Raw genomic sequence first — 18,654 nt, 5'->3', positions numbered from 1 at the left:
TGCATTCCTTTAGCTACAATTTTCAAACATGCTAGCTTGTTAATTCTGGGAGATGTACAGCTTTGTTTGCTTCACCAAGATTACTAAAGAACTTTTCCAAGGCACTTAGTTTGCCCGGTGTTTTGCGGTGGGTGTCTGTTCCTTTGCTCAATTAAGGGTTGTTGGGGTTGGGGGGTTTTTTTTTAGTGCAAAGTACAATATGCTACTCAAGGATAGTGATTTGCCAATTAACTGGTATACGCTTTCTAAATCTGCAATTAAATCGCTGTGTTCCAATCTGTCCCAAGGCATGCACAGGCTCCCACTGCTTGCAGAAACTTTTGCATTCATTCCAGTGGAGGGAGCCCATCTGCACATGCATTTCTTTGCACATGAGGCACTGAATCAATGGCGCATCCCATGCACATCTAAGGAGGGCATTGGGGGGAATGTGTGTGCTTGCATGAAGAAGGGCCCCAGGTTCAAGTCCTGGCATGCCCAGTTGAAAGGCTCTCCAGTAGCAAAGCTGGGGAAAGGCCTTTGCCTGAGCACTTGGAGGTACACAGAAAGCTGCCTTGTACGGATTATAGGTCCATTTAGCTCAGTCTTGTCTACATCGATTGACAGTAGCTCTCCAGGGTTTCAGGCAAGAGTCTTTCCCCACCCAATCTGGAGACACAAGAGTTTTGAGCCTGGGAACCTCTTGCACACATCCTGTGGCTGAGCTATGCCCCTTTCCCAAACTACTCAAAGGATACTAACCTTATCCAAGCTGGAACTGCCCATGTGTTGTTGGGCTCCAAGCTCCCATCAGTCACAGCTGGCATGGCCAGTGCTCAGGAACGGACATCCAAAACATGTGGAGAGTACCAGCTTTGGGAAGGCTGGAACAGACAGGTAGCTGGACCAGTGAAGCCACCTAGTGGTGCAGCATTAAAACTGCCGGCACACTTGCAAAGATAAGCAGGGTCCAGTATGGTTCCAAGTTGGATGGGAGACCAGGTGTTGAGAATCCTGCATTGCAAGGGGTTGGAATAGATGACTCTCAGAGTCCCTTCCAACACCATAACTTTATGAGAGGCAGCTGCTTGTGTCTGTCGCCGGAACCGGAGCATTAACTGGGGAAATGGATAAATTAACCGACCAGACCGTCCTGTTTTTGTCACACATGGCCATAAATTTAAAAATGCTGTGTGGCTTTTGGGTCTGTGTTTTATGTCTTTGCTACTAGGCTTCCACACAATAAGAACTTAGCATGGATTTTAAAGGTTAAGGGTTGGTTGGTTTTCATTCCTTCCCATTCCATAATAATCCCTTTTGCAAAACCCTCTGCCATGAAGCAAGAAGCTGTCGCCAGCTTCCTTGTCATTCCCCACTGATATTTTTTTTCAATTTAATTTCCCCCCCTTTTTTGAGTTGCTATTATTTCTAACATTTCTGTTCTCGTGTTTGTTTTTTGATTTGCAGTTCAAGCTTCACATAAAGCCTGCCAAGTCAAAGGATGTTCCTGCATTCACCTGCTTTTGCAGTAATGAGTTTCAGCCATCTTTGTTTTGGTTTTTTTCTCTCTTCCCTTTTAAACACAAATCCTTACTATATTAATAATACTGTGTTGGGTGGGTGATGGAGCAAAGGCTACCTGGCCTTGGGCTTTATTGGGGATATTCCTTCTTCCTCTGAAGAACAGAAACTGTAAAATTGATTGGAATGGGAGCTGGAACTAGATTGTAACAATTTTAAACTTGGGTCTTGTTCATTGCACTTGGGTCCACCTTTTGGCCATGGTCCTCTTGAGATCCTCTTGAGGTGTCTGAAACTTGGGTTGCTTTCGTACAACGGGCTTATGCTCCCCCCCCCCCATTTTGAATGGCAAACTCCTACCCTCCCACCTCCTGCACCAATGCACCTCTTAGCAAGAACACCATCCAGCCACCATAAAACCCTTTAAAGTCCATGGGTTTCTTTTATGGAAGGTTTAAGTACATGTTTGCATTTTCCTCCCATTGAAATCAATGGGGCTTTTGTGGGTCTCAGGGCTGTGCCTTGATTTTCCTTTAGAAGAAGATTTAGTACAAAGGGGATACTATTTAGGGTTTGAAAGAAGAAAGAATTAAAGTCCCACTACACATGCAAATTGCTGTGTGGTCGTCTGCACCAGGGCCATGATGTTTTGAAAAACTTCATCACTTGTCGGAGTGAAGGAGGATTATAGCCATGCTCAGGAATTTTGGCTATGTATAGCACATTCCATTTATACTGAACTGGCTCACTGTGGTTAGCTTTTCACACAAACCCTCCCCAACCCCCCAGATACAACCCATTTCTACAACTAGCAAAGCCAGTCCAGGACTGAACAAGATGATGGGAGTCCAAAAACAGCTGAAACACTGTCTTAGAGCAGTAGCCTGAGGAGTCATGTGGGGCTACATCTGAAGCAAACTGCTGATATAGAGTAAGGCCCCGCTTGCCCTATGCATTTAAAACCTTCCACTTTGAACAGTCATGGCTTCCTCCCAACGAATCCTGGGAGGTGGAGTTTTTGTTAAAGGTGGCAAGGCTGTTAGGAGACGCCCCTGTTCCCTTCATAGAACTACAATTCCCAGAGTTCCCTGGGAAGAACAATTGATTATTAAATCACTCTAGGAATTGTAGGTCTTCAAGGGGAATCGCGACCTCCTAACAACTCTGAGCAGTTTTAAACTACCATTCCCAAAATTATTTGGGGGGGGGCATGGCTGTTTAAAGTGGTATGATACTGCTTTAAATGTTGAGTGCAGATGGGTCCTAAGGCTCTTTCATCCTGACACAAAAGTGTTCCAAAGCCACCGGTCCCACTCCGTCTAAGACTTTTTCTGGAAATAGCTTGCAAGTTTGCGGAAGAAGCCCCAGGCTCAGGATTTGTGACATGTCTCTTACTGACATTGCATGACTTCACACACGCATGATGCCTTTTGTAACCTCTTGAATGCTTTTCACTTTTGGCATGTCCTTTTTAACAGGCTCCCCCAGTAAGTTTTGATCTTGCTTTTAACCAAACCTCGCTGCAAACATGATATAACTAACGAAGGCAGCATGTGTGCAAACCAGAGCTGCACATTATTATTTTTAATTGATGGAGGACAACCTACTACAAATGTCTGAACACATAGGAGCCACAAGGGCATCAGATAGCACAGGAGAAACATCCCTGGAATGTTAATAATCTTTACAGCATCAAGGATTTACTGGAAGAATTAGTGGTCTGTTTTATTCTGAAATGAAGAAATTAAACCTACCCCCTTAGGGCTCAATCTTATGGGTGATGGGTGTTGTTCTTGTCATCTGATTTTAAATGAATTTGTGTAAGTATATGAGCTCAATGTAAAAGATTCATCTTTCATTTCTCAGTTCTTAGAAGTGAATAGCAGTTCCAAATAGCCTGCGGGTCTTACCATCTCAGTGCTCCCATGTGATCTCTCCTGTTTTTAACATTGTTGAAGTGTGGTGTGGATGCAGCCGGTGCTTTTTTTCTTTAAAAAAATGTTGAGGGGTACTCTCATTTTGACCCAAGAAAATCGCCATTTTATAGTTCAAATTGGGAGAAATAAATACAGTAAATGGACAAAAAGTACAAAGATTCACAAAATGTTTAGGGCTATGCGTTACCCCCAGGAAAAAAGCACTGGGTGCAGCCATGGGAGAGAGACAACCATGTTTTTCCTGCAACGTAAGAACCATCCCTCGGGCTTCACGCCATTTGTTAAACCATGGTTAGTTGCTGGTTGTTGTCAAAGCTCTGCTTGGGCCAGGACTTCAGAATTGCTGCTGCAAGGACAAGGTAGGCTGAGCGAGCAAGGCATTGCCAGACTAGCGTCATAGGCACCTGCTCAAGGGCTTATTCACACAAGTTTAGATGTGCACCCAAATCCCCTTTGCTTCGTTTCTGAGCGTGCACCCAAAGTTTTAAGTTGCGGTGTTGAAAAATAGGTGTTTGGGAGCACACGGACGCTCATCAGAGTACCAGAAATGGGTGCGACTCTCTGTTGATTGTGTGCATGATTGTGCTTGTTAATGGTTAGCAGGATTTACACAACAAAAACTGGCAAGTAGGTAGAGAGTAAGAGTATTGTGGGAATGTGAGGGTTTTGGAACGTACAGAGCGTAGAGCAGCCTTCACCAACTTTCAGATGTTTTTGACTACTTCTCCCATAAGAGCCCAGCCAGAACATGATGGGGGCTGATGGGAGTTGTAGCCAGACATTTTGGCGGAGGTGGGAGACATGTTTGTCAAAGGCTGGGCCCACAGGAGAGAGAAATGGCTACAGCACCCTGACTTTCTGCAGAGCGAAAAGGCCACATGTATTTTTTAAAATAGGTTTCATTGGTTGCAACCAATGTACTTGTCCATCCGAAGCTGAGCCAAGCAGGGATAGAAGGAAAGCTCCTTTGAATTCCAGTGACTTTCAGATCGATTTCTATCTCATTAACATCACATCTTTATGAAGCTGGTCTAACCACCACGACTTCCCAGGGAACTGTGGAAGACGTAGCTTTTGGTTCTCGGCACCCTTGTTTAAAACCAGCCTTTGCCAGGTTTATTGAGCAGAACGTGAAGCCGTGTGGCAGCCAAACTAATTTCTAAACTTGCTCGAACTCACAGTGTCAATGTCGAACTGTGAGGGAAGACAAGCCTCTCCTGTCCAGATTACTTTTACTGTTTCCACTTTGAAATTGTATGTGCCAGCCAAGGCAAATATTGGAATGAAATCTCACCCCGTACCCAACCTCCTATTCCTCCTTTGCTTTCCCTCGCTCTCACTTTAACTGTTGTGAAGCTGACTCTGAAGTATTTAACTGTTTGTATTTTTCTGTGCTGGACAGAACATTTTCCTTTCTGACACTTTCCAAGAGATGGCGAGTCCTGTTTACCTTCCGCTTCCCTCAACATTTTCTCTACTGCTGACGTGCAGCCAATTGTCCCTCTGCTTCCAGCTAGGTAGTCTCCTGTTTCTTACCTTTTTTAAAAACGCACTCTTTGAAATTACGCTCATCACCAAAGTCACCATCCTCCCTTCGCTTTCCAACTTTGCTTGCTTCTCTGCCAAACCGCCAAGGTGTCTTTTTTTCTTTTTCCTCTTCCCTTGCTCTTAAGCAGCAAAAAAGGCTAATCTGTTCTTAGCAAAAGCCAGAAGGCTGGTTCACACATCACACTAAACACAGGTTCAAGCTGCCTCTGCAGGTGAACAAGTCTTCGTGTGGCGGGGTGTAAACATGTCCATTTGTGGAGCCCAGAGGTTGTGCAAACGGACTGCGCTTGTTGAAACATTACATCAACTGTTCAAGTGTCCTTCTTGGCTATCTGCATGCACAGGTTGTACCTTTGTGGAATATGATGTGTGAACACCCTTAGCAGGATGGCTGAAAACCTGCCCAAAGGGAGGCAGATCAGCAAAATATAGGACCAGTTTTGTGCTATACTGTAATGCAGCCTTTGTCAACCTGGTGCCCTCCAAATGCTTCAGAACTTGTAGTCCGAAGCATCTGAAGGGTTCCAGGTTGCCTAAGGCTGCTTCAATGCAAGCGTTGCGGCCAAAAGAAGGACTTGCCAGCTAAGCAAGCTGGATGAAAAGTAGCGATCCAAACAACTGCTTCTCTCTTGGCCTTGAACAGAAGGAGCCAGTTTCCTAATCATGCAATGCAGCAGCTTCGTTGTGCAACTATATGTTCAAGTTTCCCAAAGCTTGAATGCTTGTGTGCCGTGTTTGCACCAGCCATGTCTGTGTGTGTCCTGATTCCTAATCGGCTTTTGTGCCTGCTCAGTTTGTTTTAAGTATTTTATTTGTTCCGCCTGCTTAGTTTAAGAGAATCCCTCTGAGAAATAAGGTGTTTTCCCCATCTATAGCAACCTACCAAGCGGTAAAGAGAACTTGACCAGAAGTTTCTTCCCAGAAATCAGAACAGGAGGGTAATAAAATTCTCTGCCCAGCTTGGTGAGGAGGCCGTACAGGCACAGGACTTACCAGGCTCTTGACAGCCTTGCAGATAAGCCAGCCTGCCAATGCATGTGAGTGCCAGCCCTTGTGGCACCTAGGCCACCTCCTGTTCCCTCCCCCCGCAAGCCCCTTTCAGTTTTCAGAAGCCTCTTTATCTGATCACCTGGAAGCAGGACTTAGTCACCACAGGTGAGTAGGCAAGTGGCTAATATGCCAGGATAGAAGACAGATAGTAGCCCACAATAGACGTTCTTGCTAAAGCAAGCATTTTGTCTTGTCAATTTCCAGCAGTCAGTATAGCTCAGGGGTCAGCAAACTTTTTCAGCAGGGGGCCGGTCCACTGTCCCTCAGACCTTGTGGGGGGCCGGACTATATAAGTGCAGGCACCCAGATCCTGGAGATTCTGCTATTTGCAGCCTAGGTCTAGATGTCTCTACAGATCTCCCGTTGCAAACTACTTTGCCAAATGTATTCTGGCTTTTGTCCTCCTTTCTTTTTTAAACTCCGCGAGTTTCTTTCCTTCCTTCCTAGCCCACTAATCCAGAGAATGAAATTCATTCTTGGGAGAGGGGGATTTCTTTCCGATTGCTCTGATCTCCCTCCCCTTCAGAAACCCCCATAACGTAAAGTTATTTGTTGATGTATGCTCCAATCTGACTCTTGTAATGCCCTTTTCGAAACCCACCTTTTAAACGTTTCGAAACATGGCATCTTTACGGCACCTTAGAATGGGCTGCAGTCCACCTCTTGTCAGTTGGTTGCTCACAACTAGGTGCACCAGAATTTTAATGCGTGTGCAGTCAAAAGCACCTCCAGGTATAGGGCGGCATATAAATTCAATTAATAATATCATAATAATCAGTTCAGTACAGATAAGCAGCAGCCACACTCAGATGCAGATCCCAGCGTATATTTGGAGACACACCAGATTTGTCTGCTCCTGATCCAACGAGAGATGCATGCATGGAAGCTGGCTTACCTGCATGGGTCGCCTTAGCTCAGAAAGGTGAAGCACCTGTGGCCTTTTGGATATTGCTGGTCTCCCAACAGTCCCAACCATTATGGCCGGTGCTTAAAGAAGATGGCAGTACAATATTTGGAGGGCCACGAGTTCCCTGGGAGCTAATTAACTGCCAGAGAGCCAGGGTCTTGCCCTACCTTAGCCACTCCCCAGACCACGTTTAGCTTGCTAAATATCGCACTTGCCTCTCCTTTCTGTATCTATGCCTTTCTTCACAGCAGTCCTTGGCTCTGCACGGAATAATGTCTCTCCTCAAAAGCTTTTTGGATGTGCTTTCTCCTTTGCATGTAAGTATAGCTGCACAAGACCATTCTGCCCACCTTTAGGAACTACCCGAAAGGGCTGGGGGTTTTTTGCAAACAGGGGTGCTCGTGATCTGCAGGGGTGCAGAGATGTTCCAATATTCCTTCGGCTAAATTGCAACTCGGTAGTACAGAACAGAAGGGGCGAAGCAGCAGGTGGCCAAGCACAGCGACTCCAGTCCAGCAACAGTTGGTTTAACTTGGCTTTCCTTTTGCTCAGTGGCGCAGTTTGTTCACAAATAATGTTCAAAGGGCTTTGCTGCTGGAACCTGTGCATGTTGAACCAGAAATTATATTCAGTTCGGTTGAAGTTACTTCCAAGTAAGGGTGCTGTGCTGTACATATTGATTGCAGGGCGGTCTTCTAAGTAAAGACGTTTAGGGTTGTTCTGTTGATCTGATATCCAGAAAGTTTCATTGAGAGAGCATTGGAACATACTGCCAAGTAAAAATGCTTAATATCCAAGTGGTGAACGTTTAGTTCACTTTCAGCAGTGGTGGTTATCCAGGAAGGAGTTACTCCTCCCCCACGATTTGGAGGTAGGGCTATGCAATTTGTATTTATTTTATTTTTTTGCCTGGCCCTTCACTGACAGGAGCCGCCCGCAATTCCAGCCCTGTTCGCTTCAAGCAACAGTGCTTTCATGGTGCTCCCATTTTTATTTTTTGTGATAGGAAAAAAGCCCACTTCACCATTTTGTGTGATCTCCCAGCTTAACCGCCCTAAATACCCAGGTTTTACTGGTAGTCCTAGAAAAAACACAGCTTAGAGACACAAGCTCCATTTTTAATATGCATGCTTACGTGTTTATTTTCTATTTTATACGTGTTTTAATGTATGGGACAGCTGCCCATTCCTGCATTGCAGGGGGTTGGAATAGATGATCCTTGGGGTCCCATCCAACTCTACAATTCTGTGATTCTATGAATACCTGCCATGAGACAGCCGAGTTTCCCCTCCTCCCAATAACTTCCTGGAGCCAGCTTAGTATTCTGTCACTCAAACCAATAAGTAGAGAAATGATGACCGGCCCTTGAGTAAATTCTCACTATTGTATTTGGCCAGCTCTGGTAGTGTTTAGTCAGGAAGGTCAAGTGATCAAGAAGTTTACCATTTGCTTATTTTTATTTTTGAAGAAGTGCTTGCTATAAAAAGGAGCAGGAAAACAAGACCCAAAACTTTTATCTAATTTGGTTGTTTTTTTGTTGAACACAAGAAATGTCCACGGTGTCTTATTCCAAGTGCCAAAGGCTATAACAGCTGCAGCTGTATATATATTTGCACTTGAATAAAAACCATACCCCTTTGCTGTGCCCTGGGAGGGTTGGTGTTGGGGTGGGAGAGGGTTGGTTTTGGTTCTTACAAAAACGTTTGGTGCAATGGCTTCACGTTGCTTCAAAGTAAGACCAGTCTTGGTCTGCATCCCTGGAAGGTGTGGTGGATATTAACACAGAGTGGTATTTTGGAAATCGCTCAGCGCTGGCCTGCCCACTTCTGTTGCAGCCGGCAGGGAAATCCCAATGGAATCACGAATAGCATAGCAACAATGCGCCCCACCCATTGCAAGTTGAACTTGCATGCTTCTTTCCCATGTGTAATTTCATATCCTAAGCACCAGGTTTTAACCACCACCACCAACACACACACCCCCCCACAGACAGTTGATGGGGGTTAGTTGAGATTCAATAAGGCTAGAGCTTTGCCATTCACAACCAGGGCCGTCTTAAGCATTTCCGGTGCAAAGACCCCTCCAGCACCACCTCCCTTTCCCAGAGTTGTCAAGCTTTTTTTAGGGCTGGAGGAGGCAGGCAGTGGCTGGAAGGCAGCCTCCCGGCTCGGCTAGCTGCTTCGTGCCGCGGTGGCCATGGCAGGCAGCACGCTGAGCGAGCGGCTCTGTGCTGAGCGAGGGCACATGCGCCACTCCCGCTGAACGTCGGCTCGCTTTTCCCCCTTTTAGTTTGCAGGCACCCTGCAGAATTCGGCACCTGCAGGCTAAAAGGGAAAAAACCGAGCCGATGCTTGCTGGGAGTGGCGCATGCACCCTCGCTCACTCAGCGCGCTCATTCAGTGTTCCCCGGACTCTCTCCTGGCGCCGTCCAGAACTTGGTGCCCTGGCGCCCCGCGCCACTAGCCTCGATGGGTAAGACGGGCCTGGTCACAACAGACAACTGGTTTCCTTTTTGACAGTGAGATTATAGGTGTTTGCCACACGTGGTTGATGACTTGCTATCCGAAACTGCTCAGTGATTCCCATATTAAGAATGAGTATAAGCAAGTGATGGCCTTGCTTGCTCGAAGCTCTGTCAACTTGCAGCCTTCCTCCAAAATCCCTGCCTAAAAGGGCATTAACGTGCCATCTCAGCCATACCCACACACACACCCCCCCGGGTGCTAAAATGTCAAACGCTAATCACCAAACAGGGAGCTATTCTATGAGGGCAACCCCTCAAAATCACATCACCTTTCACACACCAGCTGCATTCGGAGGCATTCGCTTCTTGGTCAGGGAATGTGTGTCCAGGTCACTTCCATTACGCACTCTGTCTCCCAGCTTCCCAATTGGAACTATAGAGGGTCCAATTGAGATAAAGTAGGGCTCTTAAAAATAATAACAAAAGTGGAAAGGCTAGACTCCAAACATAAGGGAACAAAGAACAAAGTCTTGACAGAGCACCAAAATTCTAAAAAATATATATTGTGCGTTTAGTGTTGACGTTGAATGTGATGTTAGTGGCAACTGGTGAGCCAGTTACAGGAGCTAGGAGCTCCTAGACATTAACATATGAATGGGACCCCATGTACACCCAAGATGGGTGAGATCCAGCCACTTCTGTGATATCAAAACGAGCAAATAAACACTTGGGGCAAGCTATGCCAGAAGCCACAGTGTCAAGCAAGAATGCCAGTGTTAATGGTGATAGTGCATTGTTATTTGGGACAGCTGCAACCACACTGGTTTACACATTAACCTTAACATAGACTCTTCACTATCTGCATACTGCACCGTCAAAACTCCAACACGCTCTTCCTGCTGCCTAGAGTGCTTGCATTGTTACCAGGTAGATGCATACACGATTTTTGTTTTTAAGTGAGCCCCGTTTAATAGGCAGCCAACACTCAAACACAGCCAGAGTTTGCAGATTGAAGCCATTTAATCCCATTCGCACCAAATCATGGGTTTTCTATGCAGCATGAACATGGGGCTCCCCGCTTCAAGAGCGGCCCTATTTGTTTTACTAGGGTTGATGCTTACAAATGTCTTGTTTTGCTATGTGACAAACTGAGACGTGTGTTGTGAACATTTATTATACCTGAAGAGGTTTGTATCTTTCTGACTTGCCATTCATGAACGCCAACCTGTAACCTTGCCATATCTTTGCACCAAAAGGGGGTCAAAAACCACGGTTGCATTTACGGTAAAGTAGTCCTTACATCTGTGTAGCTGGAGCCTGGCAGTGTAGCCTTGAAACATATATGAAGGGTTCTGTTTTATCTCCTCCTTTCCCCCAATTTTATCGATATTGAACTGTGAACAGCCGTAGGAAAATGTCGTTTGTATACTTCTGTTTTGTGGGATTTTGTGTTGTTGTTTTTTAGGGGGGGGGGAGTTTGCTGACTGCCTTAAAACTTTTTAGGTGTAGTTTCTTCTATTCATTTCCTATTTTGAAAGTATCCTATGTTTTTACCAGAATGACTTTGTAACCGACTTACAGTGTTAATATAGCGCTATATATATATGTTATGTATCCGTCCATTAGACTTTTGTTAACACTTTTCAATGTCAAAAAATGGTTTTTCCAAGCACACCAACAATCGGCATCTTTGTGCATTTGACAGACACGGGGTTGGGGGTTTTCTTTTGGTTTTGTATATGTTCTTGGATGTTTACTCCTGAAGAGTCCGAACACACAAAAGTGGGAAGGAGAAAATACATTTTAAAAAAGCAAAAGCAAAACATAACATGCATTATTCTTTTTTTGTGCGGCCTTCATTTTTAAAATATTTTGGTTTGCCACTTAAACTTTCTGGGAGTGATGGGGAGGGGAGAATTGGGGACGGGAGCCACTGGAGCCCAGCTGGTTTGCAGCCTTTAGGGGTCTCTTCCATCATTTGTACACACACTCCCTCCCCTTTTTCTTTTGCTGTCCCCTTTTTGGTCACAGATCATTGGGCACAGTCACTGCCATTTTAAATTGTCCATTCTGTGCTCTCTTGTTCCCCCTCACAGCATCTTGGCAAGGTCCAGACATCTTTGTGCTTCATTCTCGCATGTTCCAGCCTCTTTATACTCGGGTCTGTTTTTGGCATTCCTGCATTCATTTGCAAAGGGCAAGAGGGCTGCCAGTATGTGGCACGGACTTAACCCTCAGAATCCTTTGCTTCAGTTTAGAAAGGGATAAGTGTAGCAGCTGTAGGGCATTCGGTGGCACGGGGGGAGGACAGGTGGCTTGCAAAATTTTGGCAGCAGAGGTTTTTACTCTGGCTGGGGTGGGACTGCAGGGCAGCATCCACTGCAATGCCGTAGATTCCGGTGTATTAGGCGACTGGGCATATAAGGACCCTGACCATTAGGTCCAGTCGTGGCCAACTCTGGGGTTGCGGTGCTCATCTCACTTTATTGGCCAAGGGAGCCGGCGTACAGCTTCCGGGTCATGTGGCCAGCATGACTAAGCCGCTTCTGGCGAACCAGAGCAGCGCACGGAAACGCCGTTTACCTTCCTGCCGCAGCTCTACCTATTTATCTACTTGCACTGGTGTGCTTTTGAACTGCTAGGTTGGCAGGAGCAGGGACTGAGCAACGGGAGCTCACCCCGTCGCGGGGATTTGAACCGCCGACCTTCTGATCGGCAAGTCCTAGGCTCTGTGGTTTAACCCACAGCGCCACCAACGTCCCTGGGCATATAAGACGACCCCCCAAATTGGCAGCTTCGCTGGGCAGCAGCAGTGGGCGGCGGGCTCCGCTCCACGCCAGGAGGAAGCCATCCAGCGAAGCCGGCTTAGCATTGCTGGGCAGCTTCGCCGGGCGACTTCCTCACGGCATGGAGCCCACCGCCCACTGCCACTGCCCAGCGAACCCATACCCAGCATATAAGACGACCCGACTTTTTAGAGGGTTTTCTGGGGTTAAAACGTCATCTTCTATGCCAGAATCTACGGTATTTTGCAGATTTGCACAGATTTTAACTGTGCAGCAGAACAGCTCCTCCTTTCCTCTCCCTGTGCACCTCTTAAATCTATTTGGAGTACTTCTCAAACCATTTGGGGCAGGGGGAGGCAAATAAATCCTTGCCCTAATGTTGGAAACCCCCCTTGAGGGTCGAGATTTGCCCCTCTCTCTCCCCACCATGTAGAACAGAACAAAATACAAATCAGGCAGAATAAGCATCATCAGATTGATTCAGATTGCCAAATTGTTCTTTCGGGAAGATGCCTGCCAGCCCCGACTATATGAATCCCACCCTAACCTTCCTTCTCACTTTCCCCTCACAGTTTCCTTTTTTTAACAAACAGCTGTTGTTGGGTTTTTTGTTTTCCTTCTCGCTTTTATTTTTTGCTTCCCCCTTTTTGGATTCTGAACCTTTTCTTTCTTTCTCTCTCTCTCTCTTTTCCGTAGCTTCTTCTTTATGTAGCTGTCAGTCACCTTGCCAAGGTCCACTTCCCTCTCTCCTAATGGACAGTAGCGCATTAGAGGAGCCAGCATGGCGTATTGCCAGACACGCTCATTGGGAGACAAGTTACCTCATTCTTCCACCACCTCTGCCTTTCTGTCTTTTTCGAAAACTGTGACTCACCGCGGTGTGCGTGTGCGTGTGTGTCTGTGCGTATGTGTGCGTCTCTTTCCCGAGTTGTCCGTCCACTCGCCGCTGGCGACCGATCTTGACTTTTCACACTGCCCAGACTGAGAGACACAAAAGGTGGCAGAGAAAACTTGGGTGGCACCCAAGACATTGCACTGGGAATTTTCTTCTTCCTTTCCTTTTGATACAACGGGCACCTGCCGCTCGACACGAGAACAAGGAAATTGTGGACTGCAAAAGAGTGTGTGTGTGTGTTTGCATGAAAGAGGGAAAGGGGTGTGTGTGTGTGTGTGTGTGTAAAAGCCAGAGATGGTTGCTCAAGCGTTAAAACCCTACGCAGCTCTAGCACTAAATTTAATTCTCTCCAAGAGACACCGCAAAAAATGGTTGCTCTGAAAGCCATATGAACTCTCAAGGGTTCCCAGTATTTGTCTTCATAACCCTCGCTAAATTGAGGGTGGGGGAAGTAACGACGACACCGGTTTGGACATACCCGAACTTAAGGAAGGAGCCATCCATGTTTCAGATTGCAACCTGCTTTTAATCAGGTTTCATTTGTGTAGGTTGTCCCACAGAAACTCAGGCTTGGCCCTGCAGGTACACTTGGCAGGATGCAGTCACCAATCCCGACTCTTTTTGCGTGTGATGCTCATATTTATCTCGTTCACGCATTGTATTCTCAGGTGTATGCTTGATTATTATTTCTCAAGAATATACTTAAAATGCAATGGGTGAAAGTGGTCTGAGAAGAAAAATTCCCGTTTTTACTTTCTTTCTTTCCCTCATCTGGGGTGTAAGGGCTGATATCTTGGATTTTCAAACTGGCCCACCTTTAAGAAATGAAGACAATTGTCCCAGTTCAAGAGACCAGCAGCCTAGACACTTGTAGGTCTCAACACTTCTGGTTTCGATTCAGAGGAGCACTGAACTGCCATTGAGTCTCATGGTCTGCTCTGTGAAGGCTGTTGCTGAACTGGAATGGGATGGGACGAAACTCTGGGCACTATTCTCTGATCACCACCAAAGCCACATGAGACCAAGGACATGAGCACAATGGCTTCGGTATTAGGTGCAAAATTCAGCAGCCTGGGGCACTTTGGAAAGAGAAGAAATTAAGAAGATTTCTTGTCCTCCTAGCTGCAACTAGGTTAGGGTTGAAAGCATATGTAAAATCTCTAAAGACATAGGGGTGTTAAGGAGAGTTTGCACTTCCAAGTGACTAGCAAAGAGGGAATATGGTAACTTGCACCAATCGCAGGATTTTTGATTTCTGCAGTGCAGCCCATATTGAAGTCCACAGTACACAAAGCTCTGCTTAAGTCACATGTAAATTAGAGCAGGGTTTCCCAGTCTTGGGTCTCCATCTGTTTTGGGACTACAACTCCCATCATCCCTAGCTAGCAGGACCAGTGGTCAGAGGTGATGGGAATTGTAGTCCAAAAACAGATGGAGACCTAAGATTGGGAAACCCTGAATTAGAGTTTCAACGATAAATCAATTCCAGCGGGGTGTAGCAATTAAAAATGTGCCCCCTTGTTGAGTGGGCACTTTGTCCCTGAGTCATGTTTGAGAAGGTTCAGTGGCATGCAGCAAAAAGTCCCACAAAATCAAAACGTGTAAGGTGATAGCAACATACAGAAACAATATAAGGGACTGCTCTTCTGCTTTGTGCAACTGACAGGCGGCACTGATGGGGTTATCCCTCCAGGAAGTCTTTATATACCAACACCAAAACCTTAAAGTTGACCAGGTAGCATGTCACCTTGAGAAGGCTGGCTGCTCCAGTTAGCAACCTAACTGCCACATTTTTCACTAGCTTCTACTTCCAGGCCACCTTAAGGGCCGCCCCACAAAGAGTGCATTGCAGTAGTCAGATCTCCAGATTTAACAAGGCAGGCGCAACTGTGGTCAGGCTAGCCCTGTCCAGGAAGAGCTGGAGCTGTCTTGCCAGTGGAATCTGGTCAAAGGCAGCCGTAGCCACTAAGGACACCTGGACCTCAATGGACGAAAGATGGATCCTGGAGTACCCCCAGACTACGTACCTGCACCTTCAAAGGAAGTGCTGCACTGCCTAGAACAGGTAATGGACGGGAACCACTCAAATATAGCACCTCTGTCTTGTCAGGATTCAGGCTCAGTTCATTGGCCAACATCCAGCCCACCACTGTAAGCCGACATGGATCCAGCGAGGTAGTTGCACAGCTACTCCCATTTCAGATGTTACAGAGGAAGCAAGTTGGGTATGATCAGCAACATTTATAATCAACTAAAACTTGCATGGTTACTGAGCTGAGATTGTCAGGTGACTGCCCTATAATTAAAAACAACAGGGCAGAAAAAACACATCTGAACATTATGCCAAACCATTGTTTACTGTGACATGCACTAGAAGAACCACCTTAAGCAAATGCGGGTTTCTGGCCACATGCTAAGGAAGAGTTTGGCACTGATGCCTTTCCTTTAAACTTTGCTTCTTGCATGGGAACCAGTGGCAGTGATTTACATTAACTATGGTTAGTTTAAACCAACCAACTTGATAAACCATGGTTTGAAGTTGGCTTGCTTTGAAACTGAGTTATATGAAACACAACCCTCGGTTGACACAATGGGAAGCTGAGTTCCAGGTCAACTTAAGTAAACACTTCTCCCATGCTCGTGCAGGTAGTGCTAAACCATTGTTTTACATGATGTAGGAGCACAGCCAGAGTCCGTTAAACCTTTTAATCTCGTTGATTTCGTTGGGAGTTAAGTCCTTTAATTACAGTGTCCAGTGGAAACATCAAGCTGTGAAACATCCATCTTTCAAGAGACATCTGAACATTATAAACTGTCTTGGGTGCTATTTTGGTGAAGCAGCTGTGTAGAAATGTAAGATTAACCACAGCCCAAAATCCCCACCCCACCCCCAAAAAAACCCTGCCAAGTTTGTAAGGATTCCTTGCAGATTATGTCACTGCTGCGACTTGGAGAAGTGTAAAGTCAGGGGAGGAACTCAGCAGAGCAAAGACAGGGCTTTCAGAACATTCCAGGTTCAAATCTCCAGTTAAAATAACTAGGAATCAGGTGTGTGTACGGGGTGGGCATGTAACTTTTATTCCTTCAGACCCCAGAGAACCACTGCATGTCAAGAGTCGACTACACTGGGCTATATGCACAAAAAGCAGAGTTTCTGTTCCTTGTGCCAGTCCCAATGTAGAGATGCCCTCGGCACGAACATTTATCAAGCTACTTCTAGGGTATAATCTAGAGAAGCACATGAGCAACTCTTTATGGGGTAGATAGCTCAGCGATAGACTGTCTTGCTGGGAGAGTCCCTGCCTGAAACCCTGGAGTGCTTCTGCCAGCCAGTGTAGACAGTATGGAGCTACATGGACTCATGATCTGTTTAAGGCACCTTCCTGAGTTCCACAGTGGGCTTCAACTCCCCCACCCACCAAAACAGCACCCTCACCTGCTTGATCTCACACTTTGAAATGCTGCATTTTAACGGGGGGGGGGGATTAAAAGGTAGGTCCTGGGTTTTTGGGAGGGTAGCGGTTCAAATCCTCGCGACGGGGTGAGCTCCCATTGCTCAGTCCCAGCTCCTGCCAACCTAGCAGTTCGAAAGCAGGCCAGTGCAAGTAGATAAATGGGTACCACTCCGGCGGGAAGGTAAACGGCGTTTCTGTGCACTGCTCTGGTTTCACCAGAAGAGGCTTAGTCATGCTGGCCACATGACCCGGAAAACTACTGCGGACAAACGGCGGCTCCCTCGGCCTGTAAAGTGAGATGAGCGCCGCAACCCCAGAGTGGTCTGCGACTGGACTTAACTGTCAGGGGTCCTTTACCTTTAGCAAAATGTTGCATTCACCGAGATCCCTTGCCAACCTCCACCGTTTGATACGATCTCATTCTGAGATGCCCCTTTCACACGTCAGCCTGTGGCAAAGGGGTTTGCCACTGTAAATATCCATAAGGAAGCTGAAAACACAGCCAATCCCAGTATCCTAAACAGTTAAGTGTTTGTGATGCACATATCTGTAGACACATGTTGTTCCTGTTTGTTGTTCGTATTTTACAAACATCTTGGGTAAGGGTCCTTTTTAAAAAAGAAACCTTTGGTACAAGTCTTTTTTTAAAAAAACAACAACCACATGTCCACATCTGCCCATGTTTCCCAAGTAGTCCTGTAGGAAGCTGGGTTTTACTTGCAAACTCTGATATTTTGCATTGCCATTGGAAGAGTACTTCCTACCCTCCTTTTTACTTTGTTTGTGGGGACGAAGCCTCCTATCCCTTCCATGTCTTTATTTTTTGCTTAATAGCTTACTATAGCCTCTGTATGGAACATATGCAAAAACAAATTAACTGTAAAACTGACTGGAATAAAGCCCGGAACGTGCCAAAAATCTTGCTAGCAAGGTAAGCATGGAACAATGATGTATTAGCGTGGTTTTAGTGGGTCTGTTAAGTGTGATCTGCTTCTTATTTGTGTTAGAGGATTCCTTCGTCTGGGAAGATGTACATTCCCCCTCCCCCTATAGTGATCAACTTGTCTCAAATCTTTGCCTAACTTAATATATAAAACACACTGCCATGTTCCTGCAACTGTAGTTCCCTCTCCATGGACCAGTTAACACATTACATCTTTAGGGGCACACATGCAAATACCAGGGACGCAGGTGGCGCTGTGGTCTAAACCACAGAGCATAGGGCTTGCCGATCGGAAGGTCGGCGGTTCAAATCCCCGCAACGGGGTGAGCTCCTGTTGCTCAGTCCCAGCTCCTGCCAACCTAGCAGTTCGAAAGCACATCAAAGTGCAAGTAGATACCATATTTTTCGCCCCATAGGACACACCTAGTTTTTTGGGGGGGGAAATAAAGGGAAAAAATTATTTTTCCCCCCCAGGCGCAGGGCTGGGGCGGGGGATGCCCGAGCTTCCCCCGACCCCAGCCCCCAGAACAGGCTGCTATCCGCAAGCCTAGGGAGCCCGGCGGGACATCGCGCCGGTCTCCCCAGGCTTGCGGATATCTGTCCCCGAGTTTGTGGGGCTGGCGCTGCGGAGAAGCGCTCTTCTCCCAGCGCCAGCCTCCGAACAAGGTCGGGGAACAGCGGGAAGGCGCGCTGCGCCTCCCCGCTGTCCCCCAAGCTTGTGGGGCTGCCCGATATCTGCACGAAGCCCGGGGTGCGCTGCGCAGCGCTCCCCGGGCTTCGAGCTGCAGGCTGTTATCCGCAAGCCTTCGGAGTGTGGTGGGCACTCCCGCCGCGCTCCGAAGGCTTGCGGATAGCTTCCTGAAGCCTGGAGAGCGAGAGGGGTGGGTGCGCACCTGCATTCGCCCCATAGGACACACACACATTTCCCCTTCATTTTTGGAGGGGAAAAAGTGCGTCCTATAGGGCGAAAAATACGGTTAATAGGTACCGCTGCAGCAGGAAGGTAAACAGCATTTCCGTGCACTGCTCTGGTTTCACCAGAAGCTGCTTAGTCATGCTGGCCACATGACCTGAAAAAACTGTCTGCAGGGAAACGTCGGCTCCCTCGGCCAGTAACGCAAGATGAGTGGCGCACTGGACTGAACTGTCAAGGGTCCTTTACCTTTTAT

The 18,654-nt window shown here is 46.8% G+C and overlaps 1 protein-coding gene across 4 annotated transcripts in view; it reads left to right on the top strand.

Moving 5' to 3' along the window:
* The window catches only part of SEPTIN11 (septin 11), a 102,220-nt gene extending 87,381 nt beyond the window's left edge, over positions 1–14,839 (top strand). For 2 of the 4 annotated variants that reach the window (XM_053404342.1, XM_053404346.1), the window contains exon 10: positions 7,191–8,805. In XM_053404342.1, the coding sequence (XP_053260317.1) occupies positions 7,191–7,215 (25 nt within the window). In that variant the 3' untranslated portion in view covers positions 7,216–8,805. Of the gene's footprint in view, positions 1–1,446; positions 3,270–7,190; positions 8,806–12,888 lie in introns of those variants that run through there. The other 2 variants (XM_053404344.1, XM_053404343.1) reach the window with 2 other exon arrangements.
* The last annotated feature ends 3,815 nt before the right edge of the window (positions 14,840–18,654 follow it).

This window comes from Podarcis raffonei, chromosome 9, assembly GCF_027172205.1.
Source record: "Podarcis raffonei isolate rPodRaf1 chromosome 9, rPodRaf1.pri, whole genome shotgun sequence".
NCBI classification, from domain to species: domain Eukaryota; kingdom Metazoa; phylum Chordata; class Lepidosauria; order Squamata; family Lacertidae; genus Podarcis; species Podarcis raffonei.
Note: the sequence above shows the minus strand (reverse complement) of the source record. Positions and strands in the feature narration are given on the sequence as shown.